General features: G+C 41.5%; 1 protein-coding gene across 1 annotated transcript; it reads left to right on the top strand.

Moving 5' to 3' along the window:
* The first annotated feature begins 1,109 nt into the window (after nt 1-1,109).
* On the top strand, nt 1,110-14,072 carry SMIM13 (small integral membrane protein 13). Its single transcript, XM_037380435.1, has 2 exons — nt 1,110-1,644; nt 10,189-14,072. The coding sequence occupies exons 1-2, from the start codon at nt 1,569-1,571 to the stop codon at nt 10,380-10,382; spliced, it is 270 nt and encodes an 89-aa protein (XP_037236332.1). The 5' UTR covers nt 1,110-1,568; the 3' UTR covers nt 10,383-14,072.
* The last annotated feature ends 434 nt before the right edge of the window (nt 14,073-14,506 follow it).

Genomic DNA, 14,506 nt, shown 5'->3' on the forward strand with positions numbered 1-14,506 from the left:
AACGGAAAGAAAACTCCTCAATTTGGTGAAGTGACAGCAAATTTAAGGATGTGAATGGAGGACTGCATGTGCAAGTCATTCTGGTTTATGGGTACCTTGAAAGGAGGAAGCATGTGGCATGCTCAATGAGCAGAAAACTGAGATTTTTTTAGCTTCATTTAAAAGGGTAGATTTTTAAATAATCTGTAAAACAAACACAAAGGACAAATGGATTAGCTTTCTCTGACATCTCACTGCAATGGTGACCTCTCCACAGGAAATTAGGCTTCTGTAGTAGCAAATTTAAACACACATTTTCAGTAGCGTTAGAAACAGGAACTAGTGTCTCTTACTTTATAAAGTTAAGTTACAGCCTTATTCCAGCGCTAACAGCAAAGTCCTTTTCAGAATCAAGATTCTCTCGCACTTATCTCACCATTCCTGGAAGATTGCACTTCCTCAGATTTCTCATAAGTGGGAAAGTCCAGCTTTGATGAATCACTACAATGTCAACAGAGGGCAAGAGCCAAGGTCATGGGAAACTGTAACGCCACTGGGGTGGCACAGACGTTAAAATACTGCCCTGGGTTTAAGGCCTAGTAGTCCTGCTGCCCCCTTATTGATCAAAGAAGGGGAACCAAGGGCAACAATAACAAGAGGGGAAAGGAAAAAAAAAAAAAAAAAAAAAAAAAAAAAAAGAGTAACTCGGGATCAGGTGGCCTCACCCTGACTAATCCCTCTAGGGAAAGCAATCTGTTCCACACACCTGCTCCGCCGGGCTTCAGCCACGGCCACACCTGTTTGTTACCACACCGGCTGCTCCCCGGTGCCTCACACAACCGTTACAGGCCTTGGCCCGTAGCCGGGCAGCCGCTGCCTGCCGGCCGAGGGAGCGGCGGCGCTGCGGGGCCAGCCGAGCCGCTCGCGGGGCTCAGCCCCCCTCAGCCTCCCCCGGGGCGGGGGCGCCACACTCCCGCGCGAGGGGTCACAGATGCCCCCGGCCGTTTGGCGCCGCCGGGCCGGCGCGGGGCACGCCGGGATTTGTTGTTCCCGTTGGCGGGTGGCGCCCGCCCGCTCCGGCCGCGGGGCGGGGGAAGGCGAACTACAACTCCCGGCATGCACCGCGCGCCGTCCGGCGTCACGCCGCCGCGCCCGGGGGCCCGCCCCGGCTCTCGGCCGCCGCTGGCTACGCTGGGCTGTGAAGCGGCGGGAGCAGAGGGGGGGGGGCTGGTGCCGCTGCCGGCTCAGCCCGGGTCCTCCCAGCTCCCCTCGCCCTCCCCGCTGGGCCGCGGAGCTGCCCCTGCCTTCCTCGGGGGCAGCGATGCGAGCCGCGGCCTCCTCCCCGTAGCCGCCGGCGGGCCCTTACCTCAGCCCCGCGGTGCCTGAGGCGGCCGGGCGCGGGGTGACCCGCGGAGGGGCCGGCCGGGCCCCGACCGCCGCTGGCGCCCCTCCCGCGGGGCTGAGCGGGCCCTGACGGCCGCCGGTAGGGTTCGGCCCGGCCCGGCCGAGCGGCTGCCGCGGCGGGGAGGCGTCTTCCAGGAGGGGCCCCCGCTGCCGCCGCCGCCGGCGGGGGGGAGGCGGCCGGCGCCATGTGGCAGAGCATCGGGCTGACCTTGCTGGTGATCGTGGCCACCCTGGCCTGCGTGCTGCTCTTCATGCTGTGCGGTGAGTCCCGCCCGCCCGCCTCGGCGGGGGGACGGGGGGGGTGCGGGAGGGCAAGCCTCGCGGCGGTGCGTAGTGCCGGTGTCCGACCCCTTTCGACCCCCATCCCCTCCCCCCCATATCCCCCCATCCCCTCCCCCCCATATCCCCCCATCCCCCACCAGCTTTTTCCCCCCCCACCCCCGGTGGTTCCTGTGCTCAGATTGACTGAAGGAAATGAAAGGGCAGCGTGCCTGGCGTGTGGGGGAGCGGGTGCGCTTCGCAGCGCCCCCTTCTCTTTGTTTCCACATAATTTTGAGCCTTGAAATGCTTCCAGAGCTTAATTCGGTGACTAATCTGAAGCTGATAGCTTTTTTACTGAACAGACTCTGCAGTTTGTACGTCGGTCTGAAATGCCAGTGAATGGAAGAAGTAAACTTCCTGCTGCTATCCCTCAGCTTTTGATGTCTGTTTGCCAGAAAAGATAGAGGGCAGCTCTGAAGAGGTTTTTTCTTATGTGGATCCCTGACTTGCCTTTTTTCCTTATTTTTTTCAATGCAGAGAGAAGGGTTATTTCAATGGGAGGCAGGAGTTGCAGGTCTGTTGGAGTTCTTGGAGGGAATCAGCAGTGTAGTGTGTGTGTGGATGTTGTGGTCAATACGCTGAACTCTAGAAAAACACCCTGAAAAACACCACCACCACCAAACTCAAACTACCATAGCTTCTGGTTAAAGGCTTGTGAGAAAGGAACAAATGCCAAGTGGATTTATAAGTGATTTTTGAAAACCAGGGGAGCCAAGTGAAGAGTCAGCTGACATAAAATACTAATGTAATAATACAAAACAGCAAAGCATTCTGAAAAGATTTTGCAATATCAGGGGACTGGATAGTAAAATGGGAGGTGAAATCCAGTAGTAACATGTATGGAGTAATGCACATCAGAAGTGTGAAATGTATGCATGCAATGACCTATGTGGGGAAATACAATGGCTTCAAACTGAGCTGTTAGTATCCCAAAGAAAGGATTAGAATAGCTGAAGTATAATTGCAAGCATTTCTCCAAAATATCTGTTTAATGCTTTGTAGAAAGCAACTAGGCAAATCAAACATTAGAAGTTTAAAATAAAATGGAAAATGTCATTATATTGCTCCAGGAATCTACCATGTGCATGTGTCACAAACAGTGTATTTTCTTGTTAAAGTGTATTACCTTTATTTGAAACAAAGTCCTAATTTCTTTTCAAAAAGAGAGAAGAAACTCTAAATGGGTTAGATCTGTTTAGCCTGGAAAACAGATGACTGGAGGAAGGGTGATGGTTTTATAACAGAGTAGAATGAAAAAGGTGAACTGGAAACGGTTGTGAAATTTCATCATTCTAGAGGAACTGGAGTACATAAAGTTGATCAACAAGCTTAAAACAAAATTCTTTTCAATTTATTCCTCCTTTGTGTAAAGCTCATGAACAAAATAGTATTTTGGATGCTGAAACTCTTTATCATTTAAAGTTTATGGAAGAAAGGTCAACATCTTTAAGCCACAGTACTAACACTCAGATGAGGAAACTTCTGCAATACAGATAACTGGGACTGCAAGGGTATATACTTGTATACTTTCCCTGGTCTTGTGCTCTTTTCCTGGGTCCTGTACTGTCTATTTTTACAGGCTAAGCAGTGACCTAAGTCACTTGGTCAAATTTCTGTATGCTTGTTATATGTTGTGTGGCCACTTCATCTTTAGAAGGTGAAATGTGGTACTTTAGTAAAGTTTTTATTATGCATATGAGATCTTTCCTTACTGTCATGCTGAAAGATTAGAATGATTTTGCATCATGCCATTCAAAATTGGAAATTTTCTCTGTGCCTTCCAGCTTTTGCTGTATGTGACAAATGGAATTGAAATACTAAGGGCTCTTGCTAACTTAAACATCTAAGTGCTTTCTTGCTTAAAGACAGCAAAAGTAATTAATAAATTATTTTTAAGTGGCTTATAAATATGTAGCTGTTTGGAGTTCTCTATTGTACGTTCAACTTGGATTCAATGAATGCTTTGAATCCTTCATTATACTTCAATTTCATCAGTATCAGAGCTTATAAAATGTTTGCTAAAGGTCACCTTTTCAGATTACAAAAAGTCAGCTTCCTGTGTTCAGTACTTTTGAAATCTGTGACATGTTCATTGTTTTTTGGGGGGGGGAATTGAACTGTTACCCTGTTAGAAGTGACCCAATAGGACTTGATAATGATTTACAGTATTTGTAGTTATTTTTTGCCATCATACAGCATTCATTAATATTGGTACACTTCTAGTTCTTGTGCCATGATTATTAATGGAAAATATTAATGAAAACCAGTGTCAAGATCACTACTAGAAAAAACCTGAGCACAAGCTATTTCCAGTGTAATTGTTTCTCTGTGCCAGTGATGGGCAGTTTCTTACACACCTTCTTACTGACAGGTCCCTAGTGTTTGCAGCCTGTGACTCCCAGGGAGACAGCGTGCTAGGTATGATGGTAAATGCCAGCTAGTGAGACATACACATTAATTAATGGACAAACCTGACACAAGAATGGCTGGATACAACCTTGAGTAAGCTTGATGAGATAAGAATAATTTACAGCCATCTGGTGAGAGGTAATGAAACAGGAGCGTAAAGAGCTGTAACTTGGATTTTGAGTGGCTTATAAAAGGACTCAGGGTGTGAATGCTTGCAGAGAACAATAGACTTAATATCCAGGAAACATTCTAGGATCACGTGGACTTATGCTGCTTGTCACAGACATGATGTGATAAATACTCTCAAAAATGAAACAATGGAGGAAAACATTCATTTTATCATTTTTTCTAAAGTGAAAAGATAAAATTCAAAGCACAAACTATCAGGAGTTGCTTTTTGTATGGCTGTGAAACTGGTTGATATAAATGTGTATGCCTGAATTAGGCATTTATGTCTATAAAAGTACTTCAAATAAATAACCTCGTTTATTTTTGTTTAAACATTTCTGGATGCTTGCAACTGCTACTTTCAATGTTAATCTCAGTTTGTTAGGAAGCATGGAAGGCTTGCAGTTAGCAACATCTCTATTTGTAAACCGATCACATCTGACATAGAAACCATTCAGGGACTTTAAACATAGCAATTTTTCAGTTGCTTTTTTAAAAAGTGTGACTAAGGTAACTTGCTTCCACTTTCTTTATTCCCACCTTTTCTGATTTCCTTTCTCTGGTTTCTCTCTGGTGGTCTCATTGCTGCTTTTGTATATTCCATGTTCCTCTGTTGATGTGAGAAACTCTGGCACAGCCAAGCTTATAGAATAAGATAAAATACTAGTAAACGTGAACTCTAGTACTGCTTACTTCAGTGTGTTTGTTTTATTTTTCCCAATATAGTAACGCATGGAGCCATGTGAAATTGCAGAACTGCCTTCAGTGGAACAGATGGAAGCATTCATCTCATTTGGCAAGAGAGGCTAATGAGATGTGGTTTGAGAGACATGACCTTAAAAGAAAAATCATGTAACTCAAAGTGCTGACACAAATGTGTGGTTTGCTTCACAGGTCTGAATTCAGTTGCAGATGGGAAAACATCTGAGCCCTAAATTCTGCCCGAATAACTTAATGTGTTAGTTACAAAACTGTTTATAAACATATTGTATACTTGAAAAGATGAGGTAAGTCATGTTCCATTAGATCTGCAATAAAGAGAAAATAGCCTTTAATTTGAAGTTGAATTTTGAAACTTAGAAATGAGGTATCAGAAGAGCATGTTTCCTTGTGATGTCAGCAAGCAGCGTGTGGCTGAGTGTTGCATTAAATGAGACCAGGTTTAAGGAGCTGTGCAGAGCCAAGGACTGTGTCACCTGATGTCTTCTATTACTCCAGTGTCAGAGTAGTGTGTGCTTCTTTCAGTCTGATCTCCATAGCAAAGCTGTCCACTAGGGCAGTATATGTTCTACATCTTAAAAATGGCGCAGCATTGAAGTGACTTGTCCATGGTCACAGAAGACATCTAACACTGCTCAGAGTAGAACAAATCTCAGGTTAGCATCTAGAGCTCAGGGCTCCCTTTCTTTTTCAGCTATAGCTGCTTAAGATTTTCTGTGGTGGATGCGTCAGCATTTGAATACAGGCAACATTCATCTTGGGGGTACCCCAGTTCTAAATTAATCTTAATGTGCTGGAGTAATAGCATTCTATTTTCAAATCATTATGGATACAGAGGTAAAATGATCTTGCAAGACTGCACAGAAAGTCCATAGTAGGGTCAGAAATAGAAGTCAGATCTTCAGACTCTGTCTTGTGCCATTTCTGCATCTCCTTCCTTCCTTTCTTGGCTTAATTTGTATTTGACATAAGAGAATTCAGTTTGCTTTACCCCAGCACTCCATATTGGCACCATTTTTTTTTTTTGTTTTGTTTGCTCTTCCTGATTCAGATGGAAAAGGAAAATGTGCTCCAGTAAAAAGACCCTCCCTTAGCTTTTTGTGTACAAGCCAGTATAAGCTGAATGAAATACATGGACCTGACACTTGTACCCCTCACCTTTTGAGGGGAAGTAACATTGTAGTCGGATCGTTTTGTTTCTTTTTCCCTTTATAAAATCTAAGAGCTGGTGTGGGAAGGAACAGAAAAGGTAGCTTTAATAAAGCGTAGTCAAATCATAAAATCTGTTAACATCCTGATACTGCATAGATGTTACGTACATCTGTGAGTCAGGAAAAGAGGCTTTGACTCGCGGTCCCATCTTCACAAACACATTGCATCACAATTCATAAGAGGGGTTGACATACTGATGGCACAGTGCCAAGTGTGGCTTAAGTATCTTTGGCACCTGGCTGTGGCATTTGAAGTGAGACAGTGGCTCCTAGCTTTTAGTGAGTACTGAACTCTGCAAGGCTGAGGACTGCTATTTTTCCTGCATGCAAAATACCATCTGGTTTTGGTAGGCAGGATTTCCTGGCTCGCTCTGGATTTCGGTGCCTGCTACACCAAGAGCAGGAGCCCCCGTTTTGCATTATGATGATGCAGTGTTGGATCTGGCTTACTTCTCTGAGAGGCAACTTCTTTGGACATTAAACATTGAAATATTATAGTCTGCATGTCATCGCTTCTTGTTTGGTGAAGGTGTGTTGTGGGTATGCTGTTTGACATCCACAGGTTCAATCAAGCTAAGGATGATTTGAAAAGGTAAATCAAATGGCTAAAAACAATAAAGCAAGCACTGGAAGACTGAATAAACACAAATACTTTGTGTGTGGTGAAGTTAAACCAATAGGGCTTCTTTGAGAGTGACTTAACTGAACAAAGTGGAAGCATTTGAGATGCAAACCAGTGGTGTCATTTATGGCTCCAGTAAGAGCTCTACAGCAAAAGAGCTGCAAAGCTAGACTGAGCTCATAAAGGCAAGAATGCATGGAAATGCCCATTTTCCTTTTTTGTGTATTTTAAATTACATTGCAATTATTTTCTTTTTAAAAAATACACTGTTAATGTAATTTTAAAGCATGGCATGATGTCAGGTGTTAACATTCTGCGATGTTCTTAAGAGGTTGAGAAACTAATAGAAAATGCATTGCCTTCTGATTCAGAAGTAACTCAGTACGGTGAATCTGCCTCCAGGCTTTGTGTGTGTTTTTTTTTTAATGGTGTGTCTAGTTGGTATTGTTGCTGGAGAGAGTTTCTGTTACCCAGAATAACTTGTTCTTTAGTAATCTCGTTATTTCCAAGGAAATTCTTACTTGTGTAGTGACAGTGATGCGACAGGGAGTCTCAGCTGAAGAGGCAGTCTTGATTCAGCCAAGCGTGTTTGTTGTGGGGATTTTGTTTTTTGAACTTTCTGTTCAAGCTGGCACTGTAACTAGAGCAACTGAAAGAAAGAAATCTTTCTCCTGTGATTACCTTATATGTAAATGTCTTTGGTACAGGCTGGGTGATCTGGTGAGGTCTTGAAACTCTAGTTTTCGGGCTTGGTTACCCTCCCACTGTTACTGGCTAAGCCTGTTGTAATTTTCTTTTCAATGCATTGCATTGTGGTTGGTTTCACTTGGCTATTATCATTGATCTGGTGGTTTGTTGACTACAACCAGTCTTGTTGGCAGATTGTTTACACTGTCTTGTAGTCTTCAGCTGAAGAGCTCTAAAGTCTGTTTATGGTACTTGGTATTTTAGATACTCAGACCATTGTGATCTAACCAAAACCAAACATAGAATAAAAGTAACGCTTTTCTTGAGAGTGTCTGGGAATGAACTGTAAGTGTTCTTTATTATTCCCCTCCCAATAATTCTGTGTGTTAAGTGGCCTGTTTGTAATGATAGAGGAAGCATGTGGTCTGCTTTGTCTAGCCTAAGTTAAAATACTTCTCAATGGAGTATTTATTTATACCAAATACGTTAAATATTTTTGGCTGCTGCTCTTCCCTACCTCTGCCTGTAGCGTTCTCTGGAAGTAATGTGTCTGATTCACAGTAATTAACTTTGCAGATGTTAAGATTTTAAACAACCCTAGCAAAAAGACAGATGCAACCCCCCTGAAAAAAATTGTGTCTGAGAGTTTCCCCACATGTGCATATGCTTAGGTGGATTTAGTAGAGTGTACTGCATGCTTTTCATGCACTTCTGAGTCTAGCGTCTCAAATTTTGTCTCTTGTCAACAAATTGGTGAGTTGAAGAAACTTTTAAATAGCTTGTAATATTCTGCTTAGGTCTCGCTTTCTTGCAAGTGTCCTATATTCACTTGGAATATTTTATGTGTTTTCTTTCCCACGTGGACTAGAAATGAGCATGGTATTTCTAATGGTGTTTAGATCCATGAGAAGAATGGATTGATTTATGGTCTTCAGAAGGTACCCAGCATTGAATGTCCCAAAAACCTGAAATGTTCCTCAATGGAAACAACTTTCAGAAAGCTGCTACTTCAGTTTTTCCTTCTAGATCTTAAAGAAAAAAGATGCTAAAACCAGACATCTGCCACTGAGGTTTTTTTTTTCTAGGTTCAGGGGGATTTAATGCGTTTGTGGGACATCAGATACGATTTAATCACAAGTCATTTAAAGGTTTAGGTATTGATGGAAAAGGAAGTACTCGGTGTAGGCTTTAGGAAGTAATTTAGATCGTAAAAGGTTGTCATATAAAAGCTTTCTTCCAACTTTCCTCAGCAGCAGTGAAGTTATGGATATCGAAAGTCTGCAGGAAGTGAAAAGTATTCTAGGAGGGAGGGGAAGGATGGGATCTTCTTTCCTCCTAAGCAATGGCCTGCTCATATTGGTGTGACTGATTACAGAAGAGGAAGAAAAATAGTGGTGCCATGGTTACACAAGTGTCACGTATTAGTCTTTCTTCCCCTTCCCTAATACGTCTCTGTTGTCCACACTTGTAAGTCTGTTTCTGCTGACAGCTGTGTAATTGGGAGGAGGGGTTTGCCTAGCTCTGTAAAATAGGCCTCTTAATATTTGCTTAGGTCATCAGTATAGGCTTAAATAGCTAGCAAGACCTTCTGAACAGAGAATAGGAGTATTAATTCATAGTTCTATGCAAGATAGATGACTTTTTGGTGTTGCAGATGATGCTTATATTTTATTTATTTAGCATATATTTTCAAATAGCTGTTTAAATTTTATACTACCTGTGTTTCACAGAGAAGTTACATTCCTCTTCTATGGATGATGAAACTTGACTGGTTAGCTAGTGGGAAGGGGCTAGTTCTCCGGTGAATAAAACTCCAGTCACCCTTGACCTCAATGCTTAGGTAAGGCAGACCTTTGAAAAGCAAGGCTTTGTTTTTTTAGATATATCTACCTCTAAGTTCCTTGCCTGTTACAGAAGCACTTGTACAAGAGAGAGGAGGAACTGGATCTTAAATATTTTTCAAGAGATATTCTAGAAATGTGACCATCTCAACTTCTTACTTGCATAGTTCTGGGACCTAGAGCGTTAGCAGTGGAGCAGAACCTAAATTTACCAGAGAATGCTAATTTTACTTTAATGGGATTTGGGTATAGAGAGGGAACACCTTGAATTTGGGTGATGCGGCCTTTTAGTGAACATAAGGAAGACCTTGTGCAGTTTAAAATAGAATTTATCATAAAACTTGGTATTAATTTAAACATCTCCACAAGTGTACTTGATAGTGATTATATAATGCAGCTTTTAAAATGTGATTTCCAGAATGATGTGTTCGCTGAGTGAGGGTAGAAGCCAGTACTGCCTTTTTACAGTGCTCGTGTAATGAATCCTGAGTCCTTGTTTGAAATTCCCTTTCTCCTTATCTGTGCAATGGTGAGGACCCACCTACTGCTTGCTGTGGCGATACAGTTCAGGATGTGTAGGTCCTTGCCTGGTGCTTCAGCGTTTCTTTCAGGATGAGGACGAACTTTATTGAGACAAATTGGTTTTACAGGACTGCAGAAAGGAGTGGGTGTGTTGTGGAGGGGTATTAGGGTTGAGAGTTGGCAATTAAAGGATGAGAGCTAATCATATATTTTTTTTCTCACTTTTTCTGGTGTACTTTGCCTGAGAGCTGACTATGAATTTGCATGAAGTAACTAAGCAGTACCTTTTTTCTTTCTCCTGCAGGCTGGTACGTGGTTTGGCAATTGTTTTTGTCTAAATTCAAATTCCTGCGAGAATTGATAGGTGATACGGGGTCCCAACAGGGAGACAACGAGCCCTCGGAGGCTGAAGCTGAACAGGAAACTCCACCCTCGCCTCAGAGAGGTAGACAGAAATCCGCTCGACAGCGAAGGGCACCTACAGAAGACACAACTTAAAGTACTCCATTGAACTTCTGAGTAACTATGAATGATTAAGCACCTCTGCACTGTGTTGTTCAGTGGTTTGATCTTACTGAAAAACTGACTTAAGAGGTAATATTAATGCCTGTGGACCTTTAGTTCTGAACTACCAATGTATGCTACTTCAGTAGAGGTTCAGGGAGGGCTTCAGCAGCAAGCTGTGCAAAAGTGCTGGGAGAAAGGATGGGTGAAGAGAAAACTCCGTCAGAAAAATGCTGAGCTGCTGTAGCTCCTGTCTCTGCACGCAGATTAAAAACAGGTCCTGCACCATAGGCTTAGCCTTCGTGTTAGTCTGAACATAGTAAGCATTTCATACTTGAAATGTTTTCTAAATTATTTTCTCTTTACAGCACTGTAACAGCATATAATGAAATTGAGTTTTATTTGCTTAGCTATATATGAATATATATTTTTCCTTCAACCTTGAGAATGCATGTGAACTTGAAAAATGGTTGCAAGATCATCCGGCTTTAGAAATACTCTAAAGTGAGATTTTAGTTATGTTCTTCTATATATAAAAAGTATAAGCAGAATATGAAAAATCAATATTAGGTGCACATGACTTGGAGGTGTTTATTATCTCCTTTTAAAAAAAAAAAAAAGACGGCAAAAAAGGAATCAGGTGGTAAGACCTGTTTTCTTGGTTTTGGTATGAGAAGGGTTACAGGTTAAACAGTCCTGCTAGGTTTCTGTATGTTTTTCCTTAACGTTTTACTCTTAAGTCCAACTCGTGTTGGAGAGGGGAAGGTGCCTGGGTTATTGTTTAGTATTCTGAAGTGTCATCGTTGGTTTTTGGATACTAAACACTTCTCTAGTTCACTTTATACACCTTTACATCAGGTATATGGTACTCCATGTAACTTCTGTCCTGGAACCAGTTAAGGCATTCTGACCGGTTTGGTAGGCATCACTGTAACACTTTGGTAGTGTTATAGCAATGAATTTGGTACCTCATGTTCGGTGGAGGACTTCCTGATTTTTACTGGTAATAAGCAGTTGCTCCTGTTTTCTTTGAGAATGAGCTATACAGCTATTTTGACATGGCACTTCAGAATGCAGAGCTCCACTTCTGTTTATCTAGCAGCTCTGAAGATTGATGCACAAGGTCTTTGGAAAGAGGAGGAACATGCATGTACCACCTCTGGGGTGTGTGTGTGAGAGAGAACTACTAACAGGTCTTGTCATGAACAGCTCCAGTTTTCTCTCAAAGCTTGGATATGTGGTGGTGTCTGGATCACTGTTCCCTGTATATAAACTTATCAGGACTACAAAACTGGTGTTATACTCTCAGCTGTTAAGAAGGTTAAACCTACAACTTCCAAACTTGTGGTTTGGTTCAATTATACAGCTAAAAGCAGCAGCATTTAGCTTTTTCTTCAAGTAGGCCTACATCTGGGAAAAGAGCACTCTTCTAGTGCCTTTATGTTTTAATTTGTCATTTGTGAATACTGTTCAAAAGCTAACAAGAGCATTCACATTATAAAATAATTGGGATGTTTCAGTATTAAAATATGTAAGGTTGGCCCTAACCTTCCTTTGGAGTCTAAAAGTCTTTGTTTTGTTTACTAGCATGTATATATAAGCATGCTTTGTATTACAGGGTTACATTTTCAAGCATGATTAGGCAGTGCTATGCACATATCCTTTAAACACATGTAGAAATACTGATTGTCTCCTTTCTCTAATCCTGTCTGCTGGTAAGGGAATGCCTAAGGATGACTTTTTTTTTTTATTAGTAAAACTCCTATTTATTCAAACGGAGCAAAAGCAATCGGATTCTATTCCCTGCTGCTTTCAGTTTGCCTTGCACAACTTAATGTCACAATATTCTCATGTCTGTATGTCTTCTCACATGATGAGACTTCCAGTTTAGTAGTGCTGACCAAGTACTGGTACGTTTTGCTTAAGAAGCATCTTCAGTATCTTTGTCTTGAGCTTTGCTAATATAGGCTTACAAATAAAGATACCTTTTTTTGTACTGACATAGGATATTGACACTCCACTGCACTTCACTTTTTACCTAGACTTTAGTGCACAAAGATGGCAAAAGCCTGATGCTTGTAGTATCCCAGGCTGAGATAAGTAACAGTTGACTCAGTCTCTGCTTTTAGTAGCTGTTGAAGAAATGTGAAGTTATAGCAATATACATAGCTAGTCAGGGTAGCTCTAAAGGTGCAAGAATCAAGACTGGAGCGAGATTATGAAGGAAAAATCCATGCGGGTTTGAATGCTGACACTGATCAAATATGCAATAAGATGGACATGGAACCTCTGGGTAGCTCATCTGCTTTAGCCAAACAACTTCTTTCTCCCTTCCTTGCTGTATGTAGGTGTACATTTCACTCCTCCAGGTTATTTTCAGTCTGTTTTTTTGTTTTTAAACAGCTGGCACTATTTTTTTAATGTTGCTGTGACATAGCTGCCAATAATAATGCTGTCTGCCTAGTGTGTAACTTCGATGATCTTATTAATAGCAGGCCAAAGGGTTTCTATTATGTGGTTTGGAAGAATTTTGGAATGCTGATGTCTTCTGTTAATATGTAATTTTTCCTAAAGGAATCTGTAGTAAAATCTTTGTACAGGGCACTTCATGCAAAACTGTAAAAGCAAAGCTATGTGTGTGAAAGCGTAACTTGTGATAAGACCTGGGTTGTGATTGCTGGCAGTCCAATATACTCACGTCTTTGAATATTTTTACTGATGTATTTCTGAAATGTTGCTGGTGGGTAAGCACTTAACTTTGAATTGATGCATTCAAGTCTGAAACCTTATGGAGGCAGCAGGTTACACGGTTGGTCTGGTTTTGTTTAGTAGGATCTGTTTTTAAAACTGTTTATTGCCTTATTGTTGCAGCCATTATCTTGAATGTATTTTGGGTTCTTGTTTGAAATATAGTCATATCACCTTTGTTGCAGGGGCTGTGTAACTTTGAATAAGCAGTAATTACCAATGTTGTATGTGACAGCTAATTGAAAACGGTTACTGCAATGAAGGCTGGAATAGACAGCATAGACTGGTTGAAAAAATACAAAAGCTATTGCTAAAATTTGAGTTTTGTTCATGCTGGATTGCATAATTCGGACCTGTTAGGGAGCCACTAAGGTTATTATTGTGGTGTTTTAACGTTTGCCCATGAGGCTAATTCTATGCAGTTCATCCACTAAGCACTGCTGCTGTAGCTATTTGCAGTAAATGCCATATACTGCGCTGCAATTTGTGAGCAACTTGCTGCTTAATATCAGGTTTTACACTGAACTAGACCTGTGTATGTACTTGTTTTGTTTGGAAATGACCAGCATAAAGAATGTGTTCAATGTGGTCATTCGCTTCAGTGTTACGATACTGTACTCAAAGCTTCTGTGGTTGTCTGTTTTCATCGTTAACTGTTCTTTTAACTGACTGCACAGATGAAAAATAAAGTAACCAGACTTGATATGAATATCCAACCCAAGTGGTTTTCTGACTGACTTTGGGATTTTGCCTGCAGAATAAGACTTCTTGTTTGAGTGTGCAGCACTGCAAAAGACTTGTCGAAAGTCATGTTCTCGCTGGTGTAATACCTACAGATGACTGTAATATTAAAAGGGCGGGTTAGTGTATATCTTTCACAGCAGTTGTTACTAAAGGTGGCTTTCCTGCCTTTTTCTTGAAAGTTGTCATTTTGTTTTAGCAATTAAAAAAAACCACAACCCCAAACAAACAACAAACCCAACAAAAATCAAACCACCCTCCTTTATTCTTCATACTTTTAAGGTTGGTTGTAGACTTCTTAGTTTTTCTAAAAGTAAGTATGTTGATAAAGTAGGAAATATTTCTTTTGGAAATGAAGATGTACAGGAGAAAGTAATGAGAACACGCTTCATCCTTGATTGCTTCTCTTAAGTAAAATGCATAAATTGAATCCTGGGTTCTTTTGTTGACTAATAAGGTATTAGAAGTAAAATTTGAAGAAAACAAAGATAAAATCTTGAATCTTGAGAGGCTGAGCTGTTTTGCTGTTGTCCTGCTTGTCTCATCTGTAGAAACAGGCTACTAATAGAGTACAGTAGACGGCCATGGCATGTTGTAACTCAAGCACTTGGGTCTTATCACCTCAAAAA

Source organism: Falco rusticolus, chromosome 3 (genome assembly GCF_015220075.1).
Source record: "Falco rusticolus isolate bFalRus1 chromosome 3, bFalRus1.pri, whole genome shotgun sequence".
In the NCBI taxonomy this organism is placed as follows: domain Eukaryota; kingdom Metazoa; phylum Chordata; class Aves; order Falconiformes; family Falconidae; genus Falco; species Falco rusticolus.